General features: G+C 40.7%; 1 protein-coding gene across 5 annotated transcripts in view; it reads left to right on the plus strand.

The window, feature by feature from the left end:
- The first annotated feature begins 330 nt into the window (after window positions 1-330).
- ATAD2B (ATPase family AAA domain containing 2B) overlaps window positions 331-20,663 on the plus strand; it is a 57,875-nt gene continuing 37,542 nt past the window's right edge. For 2 of the 5 annotated variants that reach the window (XM_053380846.1, XM_053380849.1), the window contains exons 1-11: window positions 331-826; window positions 7,802-7,956; window positions 12,276-12,322; window positions 13,202-13,355; window positions 14,883-14,985; window positions 16,137-16,257; window positions 16,627-16,743; window positions 18,111-18,186; window positions 18,765-18,863; window positions 19,357-19,468; window positions 20,179-20,294. In XM_053380846.1, the coding sequence (XP_053236821.1) occupies window positions 644-826; window positions 7,802-7,956; window positions 12,276-12,322; window positions 13,202-13,355; window positions 14,883-14,985; window positions 16,137-16,257; window positions 16,627-16,743; window positions 18,111-18,186; window positions 18,765-18,863; window positions 19,357-19,468; window positions 20,179-20,294 (1,283 nt within the window). In that variant the 5' untranslated portion in view covers window positions 331-643. Of the gene's footprint in view, window positions 827-7,090; window positions 7,151-7,801; window positions 7,957-12,275; window positions 12,323-13,201; window positions 13,356-14,882; window positions 14,986-16,136; window positions 16,258-16,626; window positions 16,744-18,110; window positions 18,187-18,764; window positions 18,864-19,356; window positions 19,469-20,178; window positions 20,295-20,663 lie in introns of those variants that run through there. The other 3 variants (XM_053380848.1, XM_053380850.1, XM_053380851.1) reach the window with 3 other exon arrangements.

Consider the following 20,663-nt stretch of genomic DNA (forward strand, 5'->3'; position numbering starts at 1 on the left):
GGTGGCGACTACCTAGGTCTGACCGCTCTAACCACTATGCCGCACTTCCTCTTCCTGGGGAAAAACGGGCCTAGCGACCCCAATGTAGCCCGACCGGGCGGCGCGTTCACTCGGAGGAGGTGGCGGCTTCCCTCCGCGGAAAACGGACCCGGCGGGCCAAACCTCCTTTGCGCTTGCGGCTCTTCCCCCCGCCCCCGCCGACAACTCCAGCGTGCCAGGGGGGCCTCAACCATAGAGACGCGAAAGGGCCCTTCCAAAGTCGACCGGAAGTTCCGGACGCCGCGCGTCGTCACGCTCTCTGTCGATCTCTCCCGGGCCCCCCCCTCACTTCTATGTTGCCAGGGGTAGGGAGGAGGCGGTGGAAGAAGAGGCGGCCCTATGAGCGGCGGCGGCAGACCGGCGCCCCTCAGCGGCAGCGGGCCGAGGAGGAGAAAGGGGGAGAGGGAACCAAGTAATGGCGGCCAGTTAGTGTGTGACTGAGCTAGAGGAGGAGCAGCTCCCCGCGTCCCTTCGAGCCCTTGTTCCTCGCCCGGCGGCGGCTGAGGCGCCGCTCCCCAAAGCAGAGGCGGCGGCGGCGGCGCCAGAGACTGAGCCTCCCTCTCCGGGGCGGCTGAGGAGGCGGCGGCGGCGGGAGGGGGGCGCCATGGTGAACACCCGAAAGAGCTCCCTGCGCCTCTCCCGCAAAGCGGCGGCGGCGGCAGGCTCCGGGCCCGGCAGCCATTTCATCTCGTCCAGGACCCGTTTGTCTAGGACCAGCGCTCGGGCAGCGGCGGCGGCGGCAGCAGCAGCAGCGGCGGCCGCCGGTCAGGATGAAGAGTCGGCCCGGGTCAGTGGGGGGAGAGGAAGACGAGGCGGGTGCCGAGGGAGGGAGACTCGGGGCAAGTCCCGTAGCGACGGCGGCGAAGAAGGGGCCGTTATCGGTGTGGGTCAGCCATTGGGGTAGGGGGAGGCGGGGAGAGGGGCGAGCTTGCGGGGGGGGGGTTTGCGCTGGCTCATTGTCCCGCTCCGAGGGGCTGAAGTGCAGCGCGACCGCTCGGGGCCGCAGTACCTCAGAAGGAAACCCCCTATAGAACCGATCCGGACCCTGCGATGACGGGGATTTTCTTCCGGAGGGTGGCAGCAGGGGAAGGAGTTTGGGGAGGCTTTTCTGTGGTGGCTCCCCATTCGCCTGGTACCTTCATTGCATAAATCCGGGCCTGGGCGAAAGCATTCTTTTCTCCCAATTAAACCATCTGTGTCCTTTTAAACTCTCGATGTGTTCGTGTGTGTGTGGGTTATCCATTTGTTGTTTGTATTCAGGTTTAATTTCGCGTGGTTTTTCTGTTGTGAAGCGCCCTGCGATCTTCGGGTGAAAGGGCAGTCTACAGATGTAATGAACAGGAACAACAACAAGAGGAGGGGAAGGGGCTCCGGCTGAACTTCTCCAGGGTGGCTGACTGCTTGCGTTATTTGCATGCAAGCACAATATTGTGTTTTTTTTTGTGGGGCTTCTGCTGCTCTGTATGTGTGCGGAGGCTTGTCTGGTTTGTGGGACTAAAGAAAGACACGAGAGTCTGGAAAAGGGGGGGGGTCCTTTACTTGTATCCGAGCTGGCCGCCTTGCTTTGGTGTTGTGCCAGAGTGAGGGTGGGTGGGTGGAAAGCATCGGGGCCTGTCTGGCTCTGTTGCAAGAGGTGGACGTGAGCAGCGAGCCGGGAGGGAGCTTGGGGTTTTTTTTGCAGCAGCTCTCTATGCGAGCGAGTGAGCGAACCGAGGTCATTTGAGGTAGGACGTGTTGTGTGAGCTTGCACAGCTGAAGGAGGACGCTGCTGGCTGCGGCCAAGAGCTAAGCGGGGGCAAAGTGTGGCTGGTTGGGCGGCTCAAGAAGTAGCTGTAGAGGCGGTTTCGGGCGAAGAAGGGGCAGTTGATAAGAGAGAGGAAACAAAAACCCCAATGTGCGCTCTTGCTCTCTTTCTCCCGTCTCCTGTATGTAGGAGGCGCAGAGAGACTGGCAGGGTCTCCTGTGCCACCCAGCTGTCTGGGGCACGGCGAGGCTCCCCCGCTGGCCTATGCTGGGACTGCATTTTAAAGGACAACATGGGGAAGAAGAAAAAAGTTTAGGCTTAGAACTGCCAATTTTGTAAATTTCTTAGAAAACCTAAATGGAGTGCAGTTTTCTTTATTAAAAACTGTTTCCTGTTTGGCAGGGTAGGGGAAACTGGGTAATTCGCTGACAATTTTGGATAGAGATGCAATTTTACCTCTTGAGGAACGTATCAATAGCTCGGTCCGGTAGAGCATGAGACTCCTAATCTCAGGGTTGCGGGTTTGAACCCCATTTTGCGCAAAAGTTTCCTGCATTGCAGAAGGTTGGACTGGGTGACCCTTGTGGTCCCTTCTAACTCTATATGACTCTTTGATTAGTTATTTGCCTACATTTCCGGATAGTTTTTTTTTTAATGACAATCAGTAATGTGGATAGGTTCTTCATCTATTTATTAGTTTTCATTGGCGATGCACTATGTAAATGAAGGAAGAATCACCCCCCCACTTTGTCGCACACCTTTCTCTGCCACCCCAACCTTATGCTTACGATAGCAGTGTTTCACACTGAATGTAACTGACCTGTAGATAGGACTATGTGAATGAAAACAGCAACACTATACGTATCTTTGTTATCCATTAAAATCTATTTATAAAAACAATAAAAAAAGATAAGCAGTCATGAACTTTTAAAAAGAATCACAACTGAATCTTATTATACCCTGTTCAGGGTACCTTATTTTAAATACTGTATGTGAGCATTATCTGTCAACCTTTCAAATGTGAGAAATTATAAATTCCTGGCATGACACATTCAGCCAATCTGTTGTTTCTGTAGGGACAGACATAGATGTATTAAAGGGTGTTGTTTCTGTTGCTTCTTTGTAAAGTCACAAAGTAGCCTGATCAATGGGTCATCAAAAGTACTGTATAAGTACGGTATGTTATGTATAAAATGTTCCGATTATTTTTAACTTAAAAAGAGCAGTTGAGTGATTCTGTATGATAGCCTTGGACACTGAAGCACATCTTTTGTTTTCCTTACATAAACTTATGGTGTTTCGATCTGAACCCAACTAGTTTACAATGTGTGAATATGAAATATCTTTCCTAAAAGAGTTTAAAAACCTATTGAGTATTAGTAGTTTGCAGTGCTTTTTTCTGGAGGAATGCAGGGGTATGTATACCCCTAAACATTTAGTGAATCTTAAGTTTGGCCTCATTGAGGGGCAGTATTTCAATATGAGTAGGAAAATGAGAGTATGGCTAAAATTTTTTTTTAGAGAAAAGGCACTGGCAGTTATAAAGAATGCTTAAAGACCCATTTAATAAAACAGCAGCATGATGCTGTGCATGGCTACTCAGGTACAGTGGTACCTTGGGTTAAGTACTAAATTCGTTCCGGAGGTCCGTTCTTAACCTGAAGCACCACTTTAGCTAATGGGGCCTCCTGCTGCTGCTGCGCCGCCGGAGCATGATTTCTGTTCTCATATTGAAGCAAAGTTCTTAACCTAAAGCACTATTTCTGGGTTAGTGGAGTCTGTAACCTGAAGCATATGTAACCCGAGGTACCACCGTACATCCCACTGAGTTCATTGGGACTTACTCCCAGGTAATTGCTGTAGAACTGAAGCCTAAATTTAATCATAAGCATTTAAGATTGGTGAGTATGTATAAATTTACTGACAGTGAAAATGTTAAAGATGTTTGCATCCATCCATGATAACATGGAAAACTAATTTCAGATATATGCCTTTAAAATTGCTTGTGTGCCTGTTCAGATTCTTAGGACAGTTATGTACTTTCATAGTGCACCTAATATTTTCTAATTTCGGTCTCATAGAAAGAGATGCATATGATTGTGAAATGCGCCTAGTACAGCAGATATAGGTATAAGTGTTTGAAAAATGTCTTTCAGGCCAGGCAAGTGAGTCTCTTAAGTATTCTTTCAAAAACTACAGATGCTATATTTGAAATATTTGTATTGGGAACTAGATCCTGAATATTAGCCAGCTGTTTTAATGCGCTTATGGAGCTTTGCGTACATGCAGGGATTTTCTTATTCTATCCTGAGCTGTTGGGGGAATCCCCATGCTGTCTTCTTTCCATTGAAGAGGAGGGTTCTGTGGAAGTGCATCTTGGATTGCAGTTGTTTCTTGCCATTCTTCCTTATCTGTTCCTTGTTTGACAAGTGGAATGCTTCACAATATTGCCTTTTTTGTAGGCTTATTTCAAATTTTTTAAAAAATTGTTTGCTTAGAAATCTGATGATGATTCTGTTCAGCATTGTTTCGCTTATTTCTGATTGAATATCATGCAAATTACATGCACTACTTATGTTCATTGCTGTTAAGTCTTATGTGCCTGTATGAATGGGAAAAACTGTATAAAAGGTGAAGTGTGATCATTTATTAAAACCACTTAGATAACAGTTGTCTGTCTCCCCCCCCCATGAGATACCATACAGAACAAAGCTGACCTATTAAAATTTTCCTTAGACCTTGTATAATAGTGGATTTCATGCAGACATTTTGAAGCCAGATTCCAAGGAAAAAACCCATACATATAATAGTGATTGTTTTACAAATAGCACCTTGCTATTTTTATTCTGCCATGACATTATGTGAGGTCATAATCCTAAGCAATACATGCTTCAAAGTCAACTCTAGTGAAATTAATAGGATTTCCCTCTGTAAATATGATTATAATTGACATATAAGCTTGTGCAACTTCTTGCTATTTGTTGTTGAAACATTTTTGTTTATCTAGAAAAGAGATCCTTAGCCATTTTTGTTAGATACCCGAGAGGTGATTTTAGTGTTGGAAAAAGTAATGTTTAGTGATTCTTGGATGAACATAGTTGCAGTAGCCTAGGTTACAGATAACAGAATGAGGTTTTTCCCCAAGTGGTATTGTTATTGTATATTTGGTAGTACGTACAGGAAATAAAGTGGAGTATTGTTCAGATTGATTTTTCAGATCATAAAAATTGTATGATTCAGGTGTGATTTTTTTAAAAAAAGAACCTAAGCATTACTGTTGATAATATTTGAAACTGTAAACGAAAAGGATTGAAATGGTTTTAAAATTAATCTTCTTTCATGTGGTTATTATTCTTGCCTTGTTATTTACAAAGCTAGTTTTATGATCCTTCGGGATGAAGTAAGATATTGCAGGGGGTTGGACTAGATGACCCTCTGAGTTCCTTTAAACTCTACAATTCTATGATTCCATGAGAACAAATGCTGTCATAAGGACCTTAATAGTTCTTTGTAAATTACGGTTGCTGTTTGAAGAAGGTCCTTATTTAGCACAACAGGGAAAAAGTTTCCATTCTTGTGATTTATATTTTGGGGGGTGGGGGGAGGGGAAGATTTATGTAACATTTACCCAACTTAATTGAGCAAGAACACATTACTGAGAAATGCTGCCAGAGTTGTTACATGTGTTTGTTGCTGGAAGCAGCACTTTCAGCGTTTCTTGATTTAGACGTACAGCACCCTCATGTATTTAATTACAGTTGAGGCATAGAAATGTTCCAGCTGAAGTCTATACCACTCTTCCATGATTTATCAAAATTGAAGTATTTTTGGAAACAAATCTCACTTAAAGGCTGAGAAATCTATCTAGTATAATAGGCTTTATTTCATATTTAAAATTGATGTTGAATTCCCTGTGGCCCATCTAGTCCAGGTGTTGAATGGATATTGTATGCTTCAGTGACCCTCATGGATCATCTGTTTGAATCATCAGAACAAAGTTATTCAGAACAGCCTGTCAGAAGATTCTTATGCACCCTCTTCTTAAAAAATCCCCAAGAATGAAATTGCATCACTTACTAGTCAGATTGTTGCAGTTAATTTCTAAAAGTCATTGGGTTTTACTGTGTAATTCTAATCCATTGTAAGTTCTGTCCTTAATTGTTAGGAGAAACAATGGTTTTAGCTTTTCATTCTGAAATACATTTGATGTTTAAATCGCCCCAGTACTCTGTAGTCTGAACAAACTTGCTACTTCGAGTCACTCAGCACATGAAATTATTTCAAAGCTTTTATCATTCTTGTAGCTTTCTTCTGGGCTGTGTCAATATTACAGATCAGGGGTCACTAACATTTTTGGGAGGAGAGAGAGATGAAGTTATTCAATGCACACAATGCTCGACTCTGCCCAGTATTACCTTGAAGAATATAACATTTAATGTCAGTGCTTAAGACACATCACATAGATTGTGCAACATCCTTACCAAAGCAAGTCCAAGGTAGTCAGCTGTAATTTAAATTGAACCCAATAGTTTCACAACCAGCCTTTGCCAAAATATTTTGTAGTTGTCTCCTAAGAATTAAAAAAAAGGATAACTGTTGACAAAGGACTGTTAAGCTGTCTTGAAACAGTCACCAGAGCTAAACTAGAAATATATCTGGAAATCAGTGTAGCTTGTGATAATATTTTTTTTAAAGCTTTGTGTTTAGAAATACTTGTTTTTAATTACACTGAGCAATAAGCTGGTTGCTAAGTGTCTTCAGGCAATGATGCAACAGTTTTTCTGCCTTGTCTGCTTTAGCTAGTTCAGCTCTCCAATACCACTCAAAAAACAGGTTTCAAACCAGTTGTGTAGCTTCATTTTCTACTCAGAACAGAATTACTCAGTATATTTAATAAAGGATTGGCCTGTGTCACTGGTATACTTCATTAATAGTGCAGGCACACCTTTGGGTTGTTCACACAGCATGTACAAACATGGCTGTGGTCTGGTAGCTTACTGTTTAATATTTTAAATTATATAGTGAGTTAATTTTTTTCTAAATTAATTAATTCTGTTGTCTGTGTTCAGTATATTTAGTTTACAGCTCCATGAAGACTTGATAGCTAAGGAGCAGTCAAAGCATTTATTGCAGTAGTGTTCAAACTATAGTCTGTGGAATTCAGAGGTTGTCAAGAAGATCACCAACAGCGCTTTTCTATTTTAAAAAAAGATAGCATGTCAGCCTTTCAGAAAGTCTTGAGCGTATTCTAGGGCACTTCCTTGGTTCTTTTTGGTTAAAGGTTTTTCTGGTGCCCGGCAAAAACTGAAAAGTATGCCTGGCATGGTTTTCACAGGAGAGGGATCCACAAGGAAAGAAGACCCTGAGGTTAGGAAACTTGAATTTTGTTGGCTTTGCAGGGAAATGAGGACTCTGAATTTCAATGGGATTTGAGAACTTCAAAGTACAAGTCCTTAATTTGTTTATTGTTGCAATTCATTGAAACCTTCAAAAAGGTTTTAAATTCCCAGTTGCCAGTAACTATTCTTCAGAAGCAAAGAAAAGCCATTTCAATGATGATGAGAAGAGGGTGTAAAAATATTCTGCAAAAGTGATTTTCCTTAATAGCTTGCAAATTATATTATTTATTAATTAAAGGTTTTAGAGCGTTTATGACCTCTAGATGTATCATGTGTTGTTTTGGGATATATTGTAGTTTGATCAAAGGAAACGTTGGCTCTCCTCTCCTCTCTAATATAAATATTGGAGCTTGGTGAAAAATCTGATGCAGTCTCTCGAGAAAGATATAAAGCAACTCTTTCATTTTCCTCATGTCTTCTTCCTAGGATTAGATTTCAGTTTTGGCTTAGTTACATGTATTTTGTGAAATTCCTGTGGGTTCACTAAAAGTAGTACTACAGTTGTCTGAACAGAAATGGATTGCCCATCTCTTCCAGATATGGTCCCAGAATGTTTCTTTACCGATGAGAGGTGGTTTAAAATGAGACTATCAGCTTGTCTTTTTTTTTTTCCTCTTAGAGAGATGATGGTAGTGATGGTAGCTTGAGTGATAGCCACATATCTCCTCCAGCCAAACGTACCTTGAAACATGCAGATTCTGTATGCAAAGACAAATCAAAATCTCGCAGTACTGGCCAGCGAGAGGAATGGAGCATCTCAACTGGACAGTCCCGGTAAGAATGTTAACAGTATTCAAATATTTGTCCAATAGAGTTCTGCCCATTTGCTTGAACCCTGTAAATCTCTTGATAAAATGTCAAATCTCCATTCTTTTGCAGTGAAACATGTTGCAAAAAAGTTTATCTACTGCTCTAACAGCATCCCCTTTAAAAGTTTTCCCCTTCCGTAGCATAATAAAATGAGTCCCGTGTCCTGATGTTACGGTATTAATGCATTTCCTGGCAGTTAATTATGTGGTGCATAGACAATGCAATGAAAAATGGGGATTATACCTGGAGGGGAAGGTGATGATTTGGAGTGTGTGTATGCTTTTGCCAGCAAATGTGGATTTCTTATAATCTCTATAATTTCTCAATCAGTCACGTGCTAATGGAAGCTTCTTTGTTTAGAACTTTATAATAAAGAATAAAAATATAGCTGAGGCTTCTGATTTCATGCATGTCCATGAGACACAGCGTGTTCCTTCTCCCCCCACTCGACCACTTTATTTCAGATGACAAGCTTTGGTGGTGGAAAAACATCTGTTGCTTACATTTAAACATCTGCAATTCCTTGTGCTGTAAGTGCTGTAATACATTCCGTAAGATGAACTAGTTTAAAGCTCTGTGCCTAAAAGTAGAAAGAATGTGTCGATCTCTCCCTGTTTGCTACATGACTGCCTGTCAAGGACTCCTCCTTCAGTCATTCTATGCTGAGCTGAGCCATTATTTGTCCTAGCGTGTTGTCCAAACCTGGGCTCATATTTCAGCTCTCCCAGAAAAACCACAACCTGTAACTAATGTTTGTGCTATGCAATGAAGTCAAACAGGAGAAGTTTTCTTGGTTATATCAGCATGGGGGGGGGGAACACTGTACAGAGATGATATATAAAGCATTTCAATCACTCTATTTCCCACGAATGTTACTAGCCTACAAAAATGTTTACTAGCCAGCTGGGAGATGACAGAAGATGTATGAAGAGCTGTGTCCCTCTTGAAGCAGCCCATTGCATTTCTGTGTGGGACATAGAGGATGCCGTTTTCCTCCTATGGCTTGGTTTATATGTTGGGCATGGAGGGATAGAGTACTCTGTCCCTCTCTTGCTAGTCTGCTCACTCGCCTGCCTGCAGTTCCATGTTGCCTACGGCTACCAGTAGCTAGTACTTAAGTACAAAGCTGCTCTGTTTTCCTATTTGGTTCCCAGAATTGCAGAGATAGATGATAATGCTTTTGGTTTTCTGAAGTTAAAGTTTAAATTGAACTCATGGTCTCATATGTCTGAAAATTGCACAACGGATGTACATTGTTATTTAAGTTGGTAAATAACTATGCACTGTTTATGCTGGTTCGAGTTGACGTATAAATATCCTTATGCTTTCCCCCTACTTTGCCAAGGGAATAAATTGAAATACTGTTTCACGCCACCACAGTAGAGAAGATCCTCCAATGCTCTAGTTGCAATCTTCAGACTATCTTCAAGGGAAGTTCAGTATAAAGCTCGTTACAATAGTCTAAGCATAAGGTTACATGAGCACGCATCACAGTGGCAAGGTTATCTTGATCCAGGGCAAGCTGTGGCTGGTGCAACCTGCCAGAACTGGTAATAAGCAGTTGATAAGTAATGATGGTGGATCAGGAGAACCCCCAGACCTATGAACCTGCTCCTTCAAAGTGTGTGACTCCATTGAGGACAGGTTATATACCCAATTCCTGGGTACGACATCAACATACCAGCAGTACCACTATCTTGTCCAGACTCAGTCTGTTTGATAGCCCTAATCCAGCCTATTACCACTTCCATGCAGTGGTTCAGCACTTACACAGCTTCAACCAGTAAATGGATCTGTGTGTAATCCACATATGGGTGACACTGAACTCCAAAACCCCAGATGACTGCCTCCAGCTGCTTCATATAGTTTGAGGACAAAATAGTACACTGCCAGTCCCTGCAACACAATTTCCAAGGCATCTAACAGGATTCTTCCATTGCTAGTTTTTGGAAACATTCCTGCAGGTAGAAGTGGAACCACCACAACTCAAATACCCCACAGAACCGCTCCAGGAAGATGTCATTGGTGATATCAAAAGCCTTCAAGTTTTCAAGAGGAATCAACAAGGTTGCACTTTGCCCCAACTCTGTAACAAAGCTGGGTATAAATGGGTTAAGATAATTAGTTTAATCCAAGCACTCCTGGAGTTGCCTGGCTATCGCTCTTTTGAGAACCTTTCCCCAAGAGAGGATATTAGCTATTGGCTATAGGATCCAGAGAAAACATCTTGAGAAGGAGGCACTCCATTGCCTCTTCCAAAACAAGAACAGCCACGCAAAGACACATTGGTAGCCACAAACTGAGCCTTCTTTGGCACCATCACTTCCAAAGTAGGCACAATTATAAGTTCTTTCTTGTGCTTGGTCATCTTTGCTGCAAGTCTTGCACTATAGCTTTCCCGCTTGCTTCATTGCCTGAAGTAGTAGTAGTAAGAATAAGAATAAATATTTTTTTAAATTTATACCCTGTCTATCGGGCTGGGTTTCCCCAGCCACTCTGGGCGGCTCAGAGCACATAAAAAATTGTAAAACATTAAACAAAAAATTTCCCAATACAGGGTTGCCTTCAGATGTCTTCTAAAAGTCAGGTAGTTTTTTATTTCCTTAACATCTGATGAGAGGGTGTCCCACATGGTGGGTGCCACTATCGAGAAGGCCTTCTGCCTGGTTCCCTGTAACCTCACTTCTCGCAGGGAGGGAAGCACCAGAAGGCCCTCAGAGCTGGACCTCCGTTTCTGGGCTGAACGATGGGGGTGTTCCTGGAAAACCATTTTTGGACACTTAGCAGTAATGGTGTTAGTGCCTGTTCCCTCTCACCATCTTGTAGTGACACCAGTGCCTCAACAGGAGCACTAGTAGTGTCAACTTGAAAATCCCAAAGAGCATTCAAGAATCCTGCTTCCATAATTCTTTGCGAATGGACCATCTTAACTGACCCCACCCTCCGCCCTGCAGTGGGAAGTGGGGCAGAACTTGCTACCTTCGGCCTAAATCTGACAGGATGTGGTTTATCCATGTTTCATAGAACATCTCCTAGCATCTTTATTTTTACTTTTTGGAGAAATATTTTAAAACTGAATGCCTAATGGTCCTGCCAGTCATTTCCTGTTCCAGAATAGAGTAAATGCTTCAGTAATTTTTCTGGCAAGAATCTTTTCCATTTGTCTACTGATGGCCTTATCAGACAGGTGAAACACCGTAGTTATTTGTTTGCTTTATATTTCTGAATTAAACACGGTATCTTTGTGTGTGCTCTACCACTGAGCTATGACCCGTTTCCTTTATTTTGGAAAGTACTTCAAATTTGAAATCTATTCTTACTTTTTAAAACAGAAAATTACAGTCTATAGAATCAATGTACAGAATACTTGTGTCTTATGAGTTCTTGAGCTGATCAATAGAGTGGCTGTAAATTTTGTTTATTTAATCCATTAATGAATAAAGCATAAACCTGCAGTTGGTAAAAAGAGATGTGGTGTGTTTTGTAAAATCACTGTTCAGCTGATTCCCACCATTACTTATTAAATAGTTTTAACCTAAACTATGAGCTAATATGTATGCTGCAGCTTAGCAAGACTCTTAAAAATCAATATAAAGGCTCACACAGTGACTATGAGCCCCTCTATTGCAGCCTGTATGTACTTGCTAACCATATTGTGTCATGTGAGCCAAGTCTATGTTTCACATTGCCTAAATATTGGCTTTTGAGTCTTCACCTCAAGTGGAATTCCAGTTTGTTTTTTTATCTGAACAGTTTCACAGGTACAGATTTTCTCATCAGCATAACAGTGATGGGGAAACATATCTGCTAAAATTATCCTGGGCATACAGCTATTTACAGTCCTGGAACCTGTCACTGATTAGCCCTGTGAAGCTTATGTCTTATACCAGCACAAAATTGTGGGTAATGGGTTAAATAATCATAATAGGCAAGTTTTTGCTGTTTTAAGATCTCCGTAATATGACTACTTCTTACTAATACGTTTTAACATTTGAGAGCTAATGTTCTGCAGATAAGGACATTCTAATTTCATTATTGATTCCCTGGGTGAACTTGGGCAAATCTCTGGCTCTGGCTCATTTCCCCATCCACAGGTGTTGAAGAATAGTTATCTATTGTGAAAGAGAGTGAGATATAAAACTACTTGTTTGAGAAGTAGTTTACTATGATACTAGCAGTGGTCATATTCAGTCTGTAACATTTAGGTGTAATGCAAGTTATGTGTGGCTTGTAACTTTTAATAGAACAAATGAATATATTTTGCAAATTTAATTATTTCGTAGGTTAACTTCTCAATCTGGTGCTACATTACCAAATGGACGTAGTTTATGTAAGTACTTCATTTTTTACCTATGACCTTTCCTATTAATAGTGATTTTTTTTTGTTCCCTTGTGTCGTCTGTCTTTCAGTGTCAGGAATTTGTTGTTTTTTCGCCCACGCAAACAAATGAATTACCAATAAGATTCCATGCAGCATTCTTTGCCATGATTTTCTTCTTATCACATTCACACATTATGATAATTGTCATCTAAAAATAGTTGCTACTCTAAAGAAATGAGGATAAATATACCGTAAATCAATAGTGAAGTGGGAGGCTATGAAATGAAAAGAAGTGATTTTTACAAGGAAATTGCTTGTTTATATTATGAGGTTGAAGCAGAATTGATAAGGTGATTTTTACTTAAATAAAATAGAAATAGACTAAGGATTTATTAAGGCTAAAAAATAGCTAGAAGATATTGCAGGAGGAGGAGGAGGAGGAGAAGAAGAAGAAGAGAGTACAGTATAATGATTAGGATCTTGGGAGTCCATGGTTCAAATCTCCACTCGGCCATGAAGCTCACTGGGTGACCTATGGCCAGTAATTGTTTCAGCCCTAGCCTACCTCACAAGGTTGTTGTGGGGATTAAATGAGAAGGGGGAGAACCATGATCTCTACCTTGAGCTCCTTGAATAAAAAGCGGGGATATGAATGCAATAAATAAATAAATAAATAAATACATAAAATAAGCAGAGAGACAAGGTGACTTACCTGAATTTAGGCATGTGGCTGATCTGTCAAGTTGGAATATAATAAAAGTGATCCCACAAGGAAAGTGAGAGGGGACAAAGTATCTTCCCAGCTTTCTTACTGTACTGTACCTTTCATATTTTAAATTTATCATTATTAGCATATAATTCTTATTAAAACATTTAAAATCATTTCAGCTCTCAAAAGCAATTCTCTTCGTGGGGAGAAAAAGGTTGATGGGGACCATGCCTGTATAAATGGAGGTAGAGAAATCAGAAAAAGTTGCCGATCCAGAAAAAACAGATTTGAAAGTTTGAATCAAAGTTTACTGTTTGACCAACTGGTAAACAGGTATGTGGAAATTTTCCAATAACGTTTTCTAGATTACTGGCTTTGCTGACATATTTTGTTTGCAGATTGCGAGAATACGTCCTTTAGCCATTCCTAAATTGCTGCTAATTAATTTTTGATTTAAGTGTTTGACATATCATTAACAAATATATCCTAGTGCAGAACTGTTGGTCAAAATATTGAAATTTTTGTTTAATCAAACACAGCCATGCATACAAATTGGTTTCCTTTCTGGATTATTTTAGTCTTAACTCCGTTTAACAGAGATTTTGATCTTTTTCTTCAGCTTCTAACATCCTATGGTTTTTGCAAAGTTATTGAAACTACAGATGTTAACAACGATGATTGAATCTACTGTATAGTAAATTTCATGCTTGGACATTATTATGCTCCAGTTTTTATCACGGTTTTATTTCAGTGTAACTACTGAAGGCAGGTGGCTTTTATTCTCTTTGTGACCTATAAAGCAGGGGTGGCTAATTTTTTAAAAAAATGCTATGGGCAATTGACAGCCACCCCTCCCAAGTACCACATGGCAGTGGTGTGCATGGCCAATATATTTGCAGACTACACATGCAGCATACATACGCAAAAGAGACCACAAAGTACACATGCACACTCATGCAGTGCGCATACATCCATAGACTCTCTCACACACACTAGTAACTTAGCTAGATTCTTATACAGTGGTACCTCTGGTTACGTACTTAATTCGTTCCAGAGGTCTGTTCTTAACCTGAAACTGTTCTTAACCTGAAGCACCACTTTAGCTAATGGGGCCTCCTGCTGCCACCGCACAATTTCTGTTCTCATCCTGAAGCGAAGTTTTTAAACTGAAGTACTATTTCTGGGTTAGTGGAGTCTGTAACCTGAAGCGTATGTAACCTGAAGTGTATGTAACCCAAGGTACTACTGTATGGTAGAAAAGGCACTAGCATTTCTCATCATATTTTCTTCTCTCAGAAATTTAGGCCGAGCTAGCATCCATTATTCATGCTCATGCAGTTTATAACTGATTAGGTCATACAGCATTCCATGAGTACCTTGCATTCACAGAATACCCAAATCACAAAATCATCATCTCACAACTTACTGTGTTAACACAGATGTTAACACAGATCACACACACACACACACACACACACACACACACTTTCTCTGCAGGATGAGAGTTATTATAAAGTTCTCCCCACCCTAGCAGTAAGGTGGTGGTGGGGAAGTGAACCTTTTCCTGTTCACAGTAGGACCCATGGAGAATAAAAAGAGTGTTCCCAAGACACCCTGTCCCCACATACCTGTACTAACATGAGGAAAATGCTGCTTTTTATTCTTCATCTCTAGCGAGCAGGTAGAAGGCTTTATCACCTGATCTTAGAGGGAGATGAAGCGATAAAGCATCCTTTTGCTTTCTCTTGATGGAGCAATTTCAAACGAGGATGCAGAGCACTTAATCTCAGTGCTGAGCACTACTGTTTGCATAGTAAACAGTATCACATATCATTTAAAAACAATGTTCATATATTACAGCACTGCTGAAGCTGTTCTTCAGGAAATGGACAATATTAACATCAGACGGAATAGGCGATCAGGTGAAGTGGAACGGTTGCGCATGTGGACAGATACAGAATTTGTAAGTTCAAGTTTCCAGACCTCAAGTTATAAAAATATACCCTTTCAATTTTAAACATTTCGAAGATATCTGTATCTTCTATGCAGCGCTTTAAACAGATGAATAAAATATTGACTTTTTTAAATTATAAATTAATGTTTGATTCATTTGCAAATAATCATGACAGCGATGGAGCAGAGAGGGAGAGGTATGTGATATAGGCTTATATAAAATAGCTGTCAATTTATATTGTGTGTGTGTGTGTGTGTGTGTGTGTGTGGCAGGGGGTGGAAATCTAACAGCAGTAGTATAACTTCTGGCAAAACTGAATACGAATTCTGTGTGTAGCACATATTTGGCTGATCCATCTTTGGGTTTGCAAAGTTAGTATAGACCAGTTCAGCTGTTGTTTTCTTCTACTGTTGAGTGGTCAGGGCCTGTATTGTTCCTGTGATTTCTTGAGGCCTCCCTCGAACAGTACAACAGCACATTTGAAAGCTAGTCATAGCTCAGGGAGTTGTCTTAGTTCCCATCTGCCACAACTCAGCAGACTTGCACAACTGTTGAAATGCAATGGCAAATGGCTTGGTAAGTGAAAGCCAATTGATGAGGCAACAAGGCTTCCTCTTTTATGAGCTGGCTAAGTTGCAACAGCCCCGCCCTCCCAAGCAACCCTATTGGCTGCTGGGAAGCTGTAGCTCTGTGTGGTGGAATCCCAGAGTCTCTGGTTCATTTCTGTGGCTCCCAACCTTTGGGCAGCATCTTTGTGGGTGTCCCATTGCTGCATGGTGGCAAGAAGACCAAAGAATTTGAACAGAATAATTGGGGGCACTTGCACTGTGCACCACCTGTAAGTTCCAGAATGCTGAATGTGCTCCTTTCCCCAAAATGTGAACGCTTGTTCAATAGCAGCTGCTCCACTATTACAATAGCAAATATTTTTGTATGGCATAAATTTGTGAAGATAGATGCTGTAACAAATTTGTTTTGTTGGTGTTGATGTTGCTGTAGTAGGGAAATGATAACATGCTCACTGTGTCTTCAGTGTCAGTAGCTGATTTATAATTGCTTATAGTCCCAAGCATCACTTATTTCTCACCTTGAACACTTCCCAGATGATGCGTGTTTCTTGTTTTACAATGCAGATCATGCTGATATTATCTTTATTCCAGGAAAACATGGATATGTATTCACGTGTCAAGAGGAGGAGGAAATCACTTAGGAGAAACAGCTATGGAATCCAGAACCACCATGAAGTTTCCACAGAAGGGGAAGAAGAAGGTAATGACAGAGGTTAGCTAGCTACCTTTGTGGGTGCTATTGAAAATGTTTGTGTAAAAAAGCTAATATAGGGGTTACAAGATTATATAGTCATGGAATTGCTGACATCTTTAAATTTGTTTAGTTATATCCCACAGACCAAAATAATCTCTGCTCTGAACATATTCAGTCAATTTACTGAATCTGTCATTACACTGAACGGATTGATTTTAAATTCTTTATCACCTGTGATAAAATTTATCCTGATATATTATAAAAATACTCTTTGTGACCAAATTTTATTTGTCTGTCTATTAGAATCATTTTACAAATTAACAGGAATCCTTTTACAAGAGTCTGCAATGAAGTTGTATAAATTCTTTATTTGCCTTTTATTTCTAGAATCTCAAGAAGAAGATGGAGATATTGAAGTAGAGGAGGCAGAGGGAGAAGAAAATGATCGTCCATATAACCTGAGACAAAGAAAAACAGTGGAGAGATACCAAGCGCCTCCTATAGGTAAGAGAGGAGCATAAACATGCACACCACTCTTCCTTAATTTTAGTAGCTGTGTTGGTCAGGCTGTCTTCAATGTATAGCAAGAGAAATGGTACCTTTTTACCTGATTATTTATTTAACTGCTGGAAGCCCAAGGGCCTTTCATAATATTTTTCTTTTTGCTCTGGATGTTCTTTGAAACATTATTGCTGCATTTGCATGTTGCACTACAGCATAGTATAAGATAATAATCAATGAGCTTAGGCAAGCCTCGAGCTCATGTGCTCTTCCTTCTGAATGAATAGCTGGAAGGAGGTCAGGTCCTTTTTCCTTTTCGTAATTGTGGCTTGTTATGACATCCTAGACTTAACAAACCGTGGATAACATAGACTGGTTTGTTTGAAACCATGGCTTCAAGTTAATGTTAACTTGTTGGTTTGGATGTCAAACCGCAGTTAAGAAAAAGAAGAAAGCATCTAACCTTCCAGCAATTCAGAATGAATTATGTATGGTTCTAACTCTGTGTCTGTTTCACTGACAATTCTTGTACAACCTCTGCCATTTAGGTATGATGAGATAAGCAGTAGAACTTTGCTCTCCTGTGTGACTCCTTTTCTCTCTGCCCTCTTGCTGTGTGCAGCAGTGATGGGAAATCTGTGTTTCTCCAATTGTTGGACTCCAGATCCCATCAGCCCCATCTATCATAGCCAGTGCTCAGGGACAAATGGAGTTCATAGTCCAGCAACAGCTGGAGGACAAGAAGTTTCCTACCCCTGGTATAAAGGACTGGGAGAGCCCATAATTAATTTAAATAGGAAATCTGCTTGGTTGCACCTTTTAACTTTTATTTATACTTGTATATTTTGAGAGGAATCCAGTGGAAGTTGTGGTACATACGTCTTAAAGAAATGAGTGTGATTTCAGTAGGGTTGCCATATGTCCAGAATTTCCCAGACGTACCCGGGATACTGCAGTTGCAAGCAGTGTTCAGGCAGAAATTGACAAAATGTCTGGGAAAATCCAGACATATGGCAGCCCATGCCAGCACTGTCGTTTTTACTGAATTTCCTCAGAAATAGCTCAAAAACAACCAATTTCTTGGCAATTTTGCAAATAAAGCTATTTTTTAAAAAATATGGCAACCCTAGATTTGAGAAAACTGGTTTGGAGAGTTGATGATGATGATGGAGTTTTTTAAAAAGTTATTGATTGATTGATTGATTGATTGATTGATTGCATAAAGGTCTGAGCTTTGCGTAAAGGTTGTGAGCTTTAGCAAGATACCTAACAGTGAGCATGTAGTTGTTTGTATAAATCTGTAAGAAAATAAAAATAATAGTACACAAATTTGTATTGCATTGTTTTTCAAATTGGTTTGTCTTCTCCAGTGCCCGCACACCAGAAGAAAAGGGAAAATGCATTGTTTGACATACATAGATCTCCTGCAAGAAGAAGCCATATCAGGTAAATCAGGGGCCAGAAATGTTTGGGGGCATATAGGTACATTTGGAATTTTGAGAGAGTCCCACGGGCACTACTTTCTCTTCCCCAAGTCACTTCCCCCAAAAGATGTAAAGAGACAACGTTTCTGCAACACACACATAGGGGAGCAGGAAGTACATTGGCGGTAATAAACTTGGTCTAATATATCATGGTCAAGTCACAACAGAACCAGGCCATAGTGAAACATTTCAGATACCATTATAAACTAGAGCTTTAACTTCTCCTGTTTCGAACAAATCTTGCTTAAGATTAACCATAGTTAGTTGGAATTTGATAAAATGACATCCTGCAGTTAATAAAAATGGAAGTAAAAGCTTCCAGTCTTATATGCTGATGAAGGGGAGGGGGGTTAGTGTGAGGCTTCTTGTAACTTAGTCCTTTCACAAGAAACTGGTTTATCATGACATCTGAGCCGGTTCAGTGTATGAAGATAAGGTGGTTTTCTCTGCTTATTACATTTTGTTGGTGTTCTTAACTGTTAGCATTGGAACGCTGAATACATGCTGTTCTTCAGTGAAATACTTTTGTTGCTTCCATAGGAGAAAGAAGCATGCTATTCATAGCAGTGATACAACCTCTTCAGATGAAGAACGCTTTGAAAGAAGAAAATCTAAGAGCATGGCAAGAGCAAGGAACAGGTAATTTTTTGTTCTTTTCAACTTGGGGAATAACAGCTTCACTATACTTGGCTTGGTGAAGCTTGTCAGACATGCAAAACTATTTTATTCTGACTCAGATAATTGGCTCATCTAATCTAGTATTCTCTGCTCTGACTGGCAGCAACTCTGCTCCTTAAGTGTTTTTTAAATTAAAGATGCATGGGTGGGATGTAGTCTGAGACTTCGCTTGTAAACTATGTGGTTTATACTTTTTATCGTACAAATTTTGTATCTTTGCATGTGTCGTACTCATACTCCTTATTGTAAATTAGTCTTTTGGTTCTTTCTCCCTGACACTTAGCGACACTTTTCCTCATGGTGGCTGAAGTTATTAGTATTATGTTGGGACATATTGAAACATCATATGGTTTTCCCCTTGACATACATGTAGTTTCATTGGATGGCATCCCTGCTCACCTTGAAATTGAATGTGACCTAATTGAGTGCTGTTTTTGTATCTGTATTGAAACAGATGTCTGCCTATGAACTTCAGAGCAGAAGACTTGGCCTGTGGAATCCTGCGTGAACGAGTGAAAGTTGGTGCAAGTTTGGCTGATGTAGATCCTATGATTCTTGACAAATCGGTGCGTTCCATCTATTTGTCTTCATAACTATTTTACAACAAACTAATCGGAATTGCTAATCCGAAGCTTAAATAAATGCATAATGAGTTGCCTAATTAGATCAGCACTTGTTGTGTTGTCTATTGCTGACTCAAAAACAAGCAAACCAGGAAACCATAAATTACACTTCCAAAGTTAAAAATAAATTCATAGTTTAATAAACCTGGTTGTGAATGCCTACCTGTTCCATACCTGACATCATACGTTAGGTATAGGGCAAGTGGAAGCATGGGTACCAGAGAACAGTTGGGAGCCTTAAAATGCTCCTGTTTGTACCTTAGCCGGGGGGGGGGCCTTGCTGTCAGTGTCAATCAGCTGATCAGTGGTGACAGCAAGCCTGCAGCAGTCAGCTGAGCTGCAGAATACCCCGTTGGGGCTGGCAGTAAGCACAAGTGCCCCTTTGCATTGCTGTCTTGAATTGAAGCCAGCAATGCCAAAGGATCTTCTTCTATAGGTATGGCAGGTGCTATACCTGCAGAATATTTTTTTCTTTTGGGGTCCCTTGATGTCAGATGACTGACACTTGGGAGGCTCTGCCCACCTGTCAAAATGGCCATGGTGGGAATGATCTGGGAGGTGAGGATCCGACTCACTTCCTGGATCCTGTTCTAAGCTTATGCTGATTATAAATGAAGCCAATAGCTAAAAAGTACTATTTCTCTCCCTTTTAGGTGCGCTTTGATAGCATAGGTGGACTGAGCAATCATATTCATGCACTTAAGGAAATGGTTATATTTCCTCTTCTTTATCCTGAAATATTTGAAAAATTCAAAATTCAGCCACCAAGGTAAGTAGATTTTTTCCTTTCATATAAATTTTCTTTGTATTTGATGTATATTGTTTTAATATATTGTGCTTGAGAAGGAATTTAGCATACTCTGGGATGTACTATGCCACTTTCCCCAAGATTGTCAACACAGAGGTGAAAGAAGAGTGATGTTGAAGGGAACATTTGGCCGGCTAAGTCCACCGTTCACTTATTTCTTGAAGAAACCATTCAGCACAACTAGTTGTAAAGTTCAGATTAAGTTAATTCCAATACATACAATTAGAAGAACTATGTATTTGGCTCAGTCCAATTGACTAGGAGCTGTGATGGGGTGGTGATTGCAAAAGTAATTTGAAGAGTGTACAAATTTTTTTTTTAGTTTGCTTA

Source organism: Podarcis raffonei, chromosome 3 (genome assembly GCF_027172205.1).
Source record: "Podarcis raffonei isolate rPodRaf1 chromosome 3, rPodRaf1.pri, whole genome shotgun sequence".
NCBI classification, from domain to species: domain Eukaryota; kingdom Metazoa; phylum Chordata; class Lepidosauria; order Squamata; family Lacertidae; genus Podarcis; species Podarcis raffonei.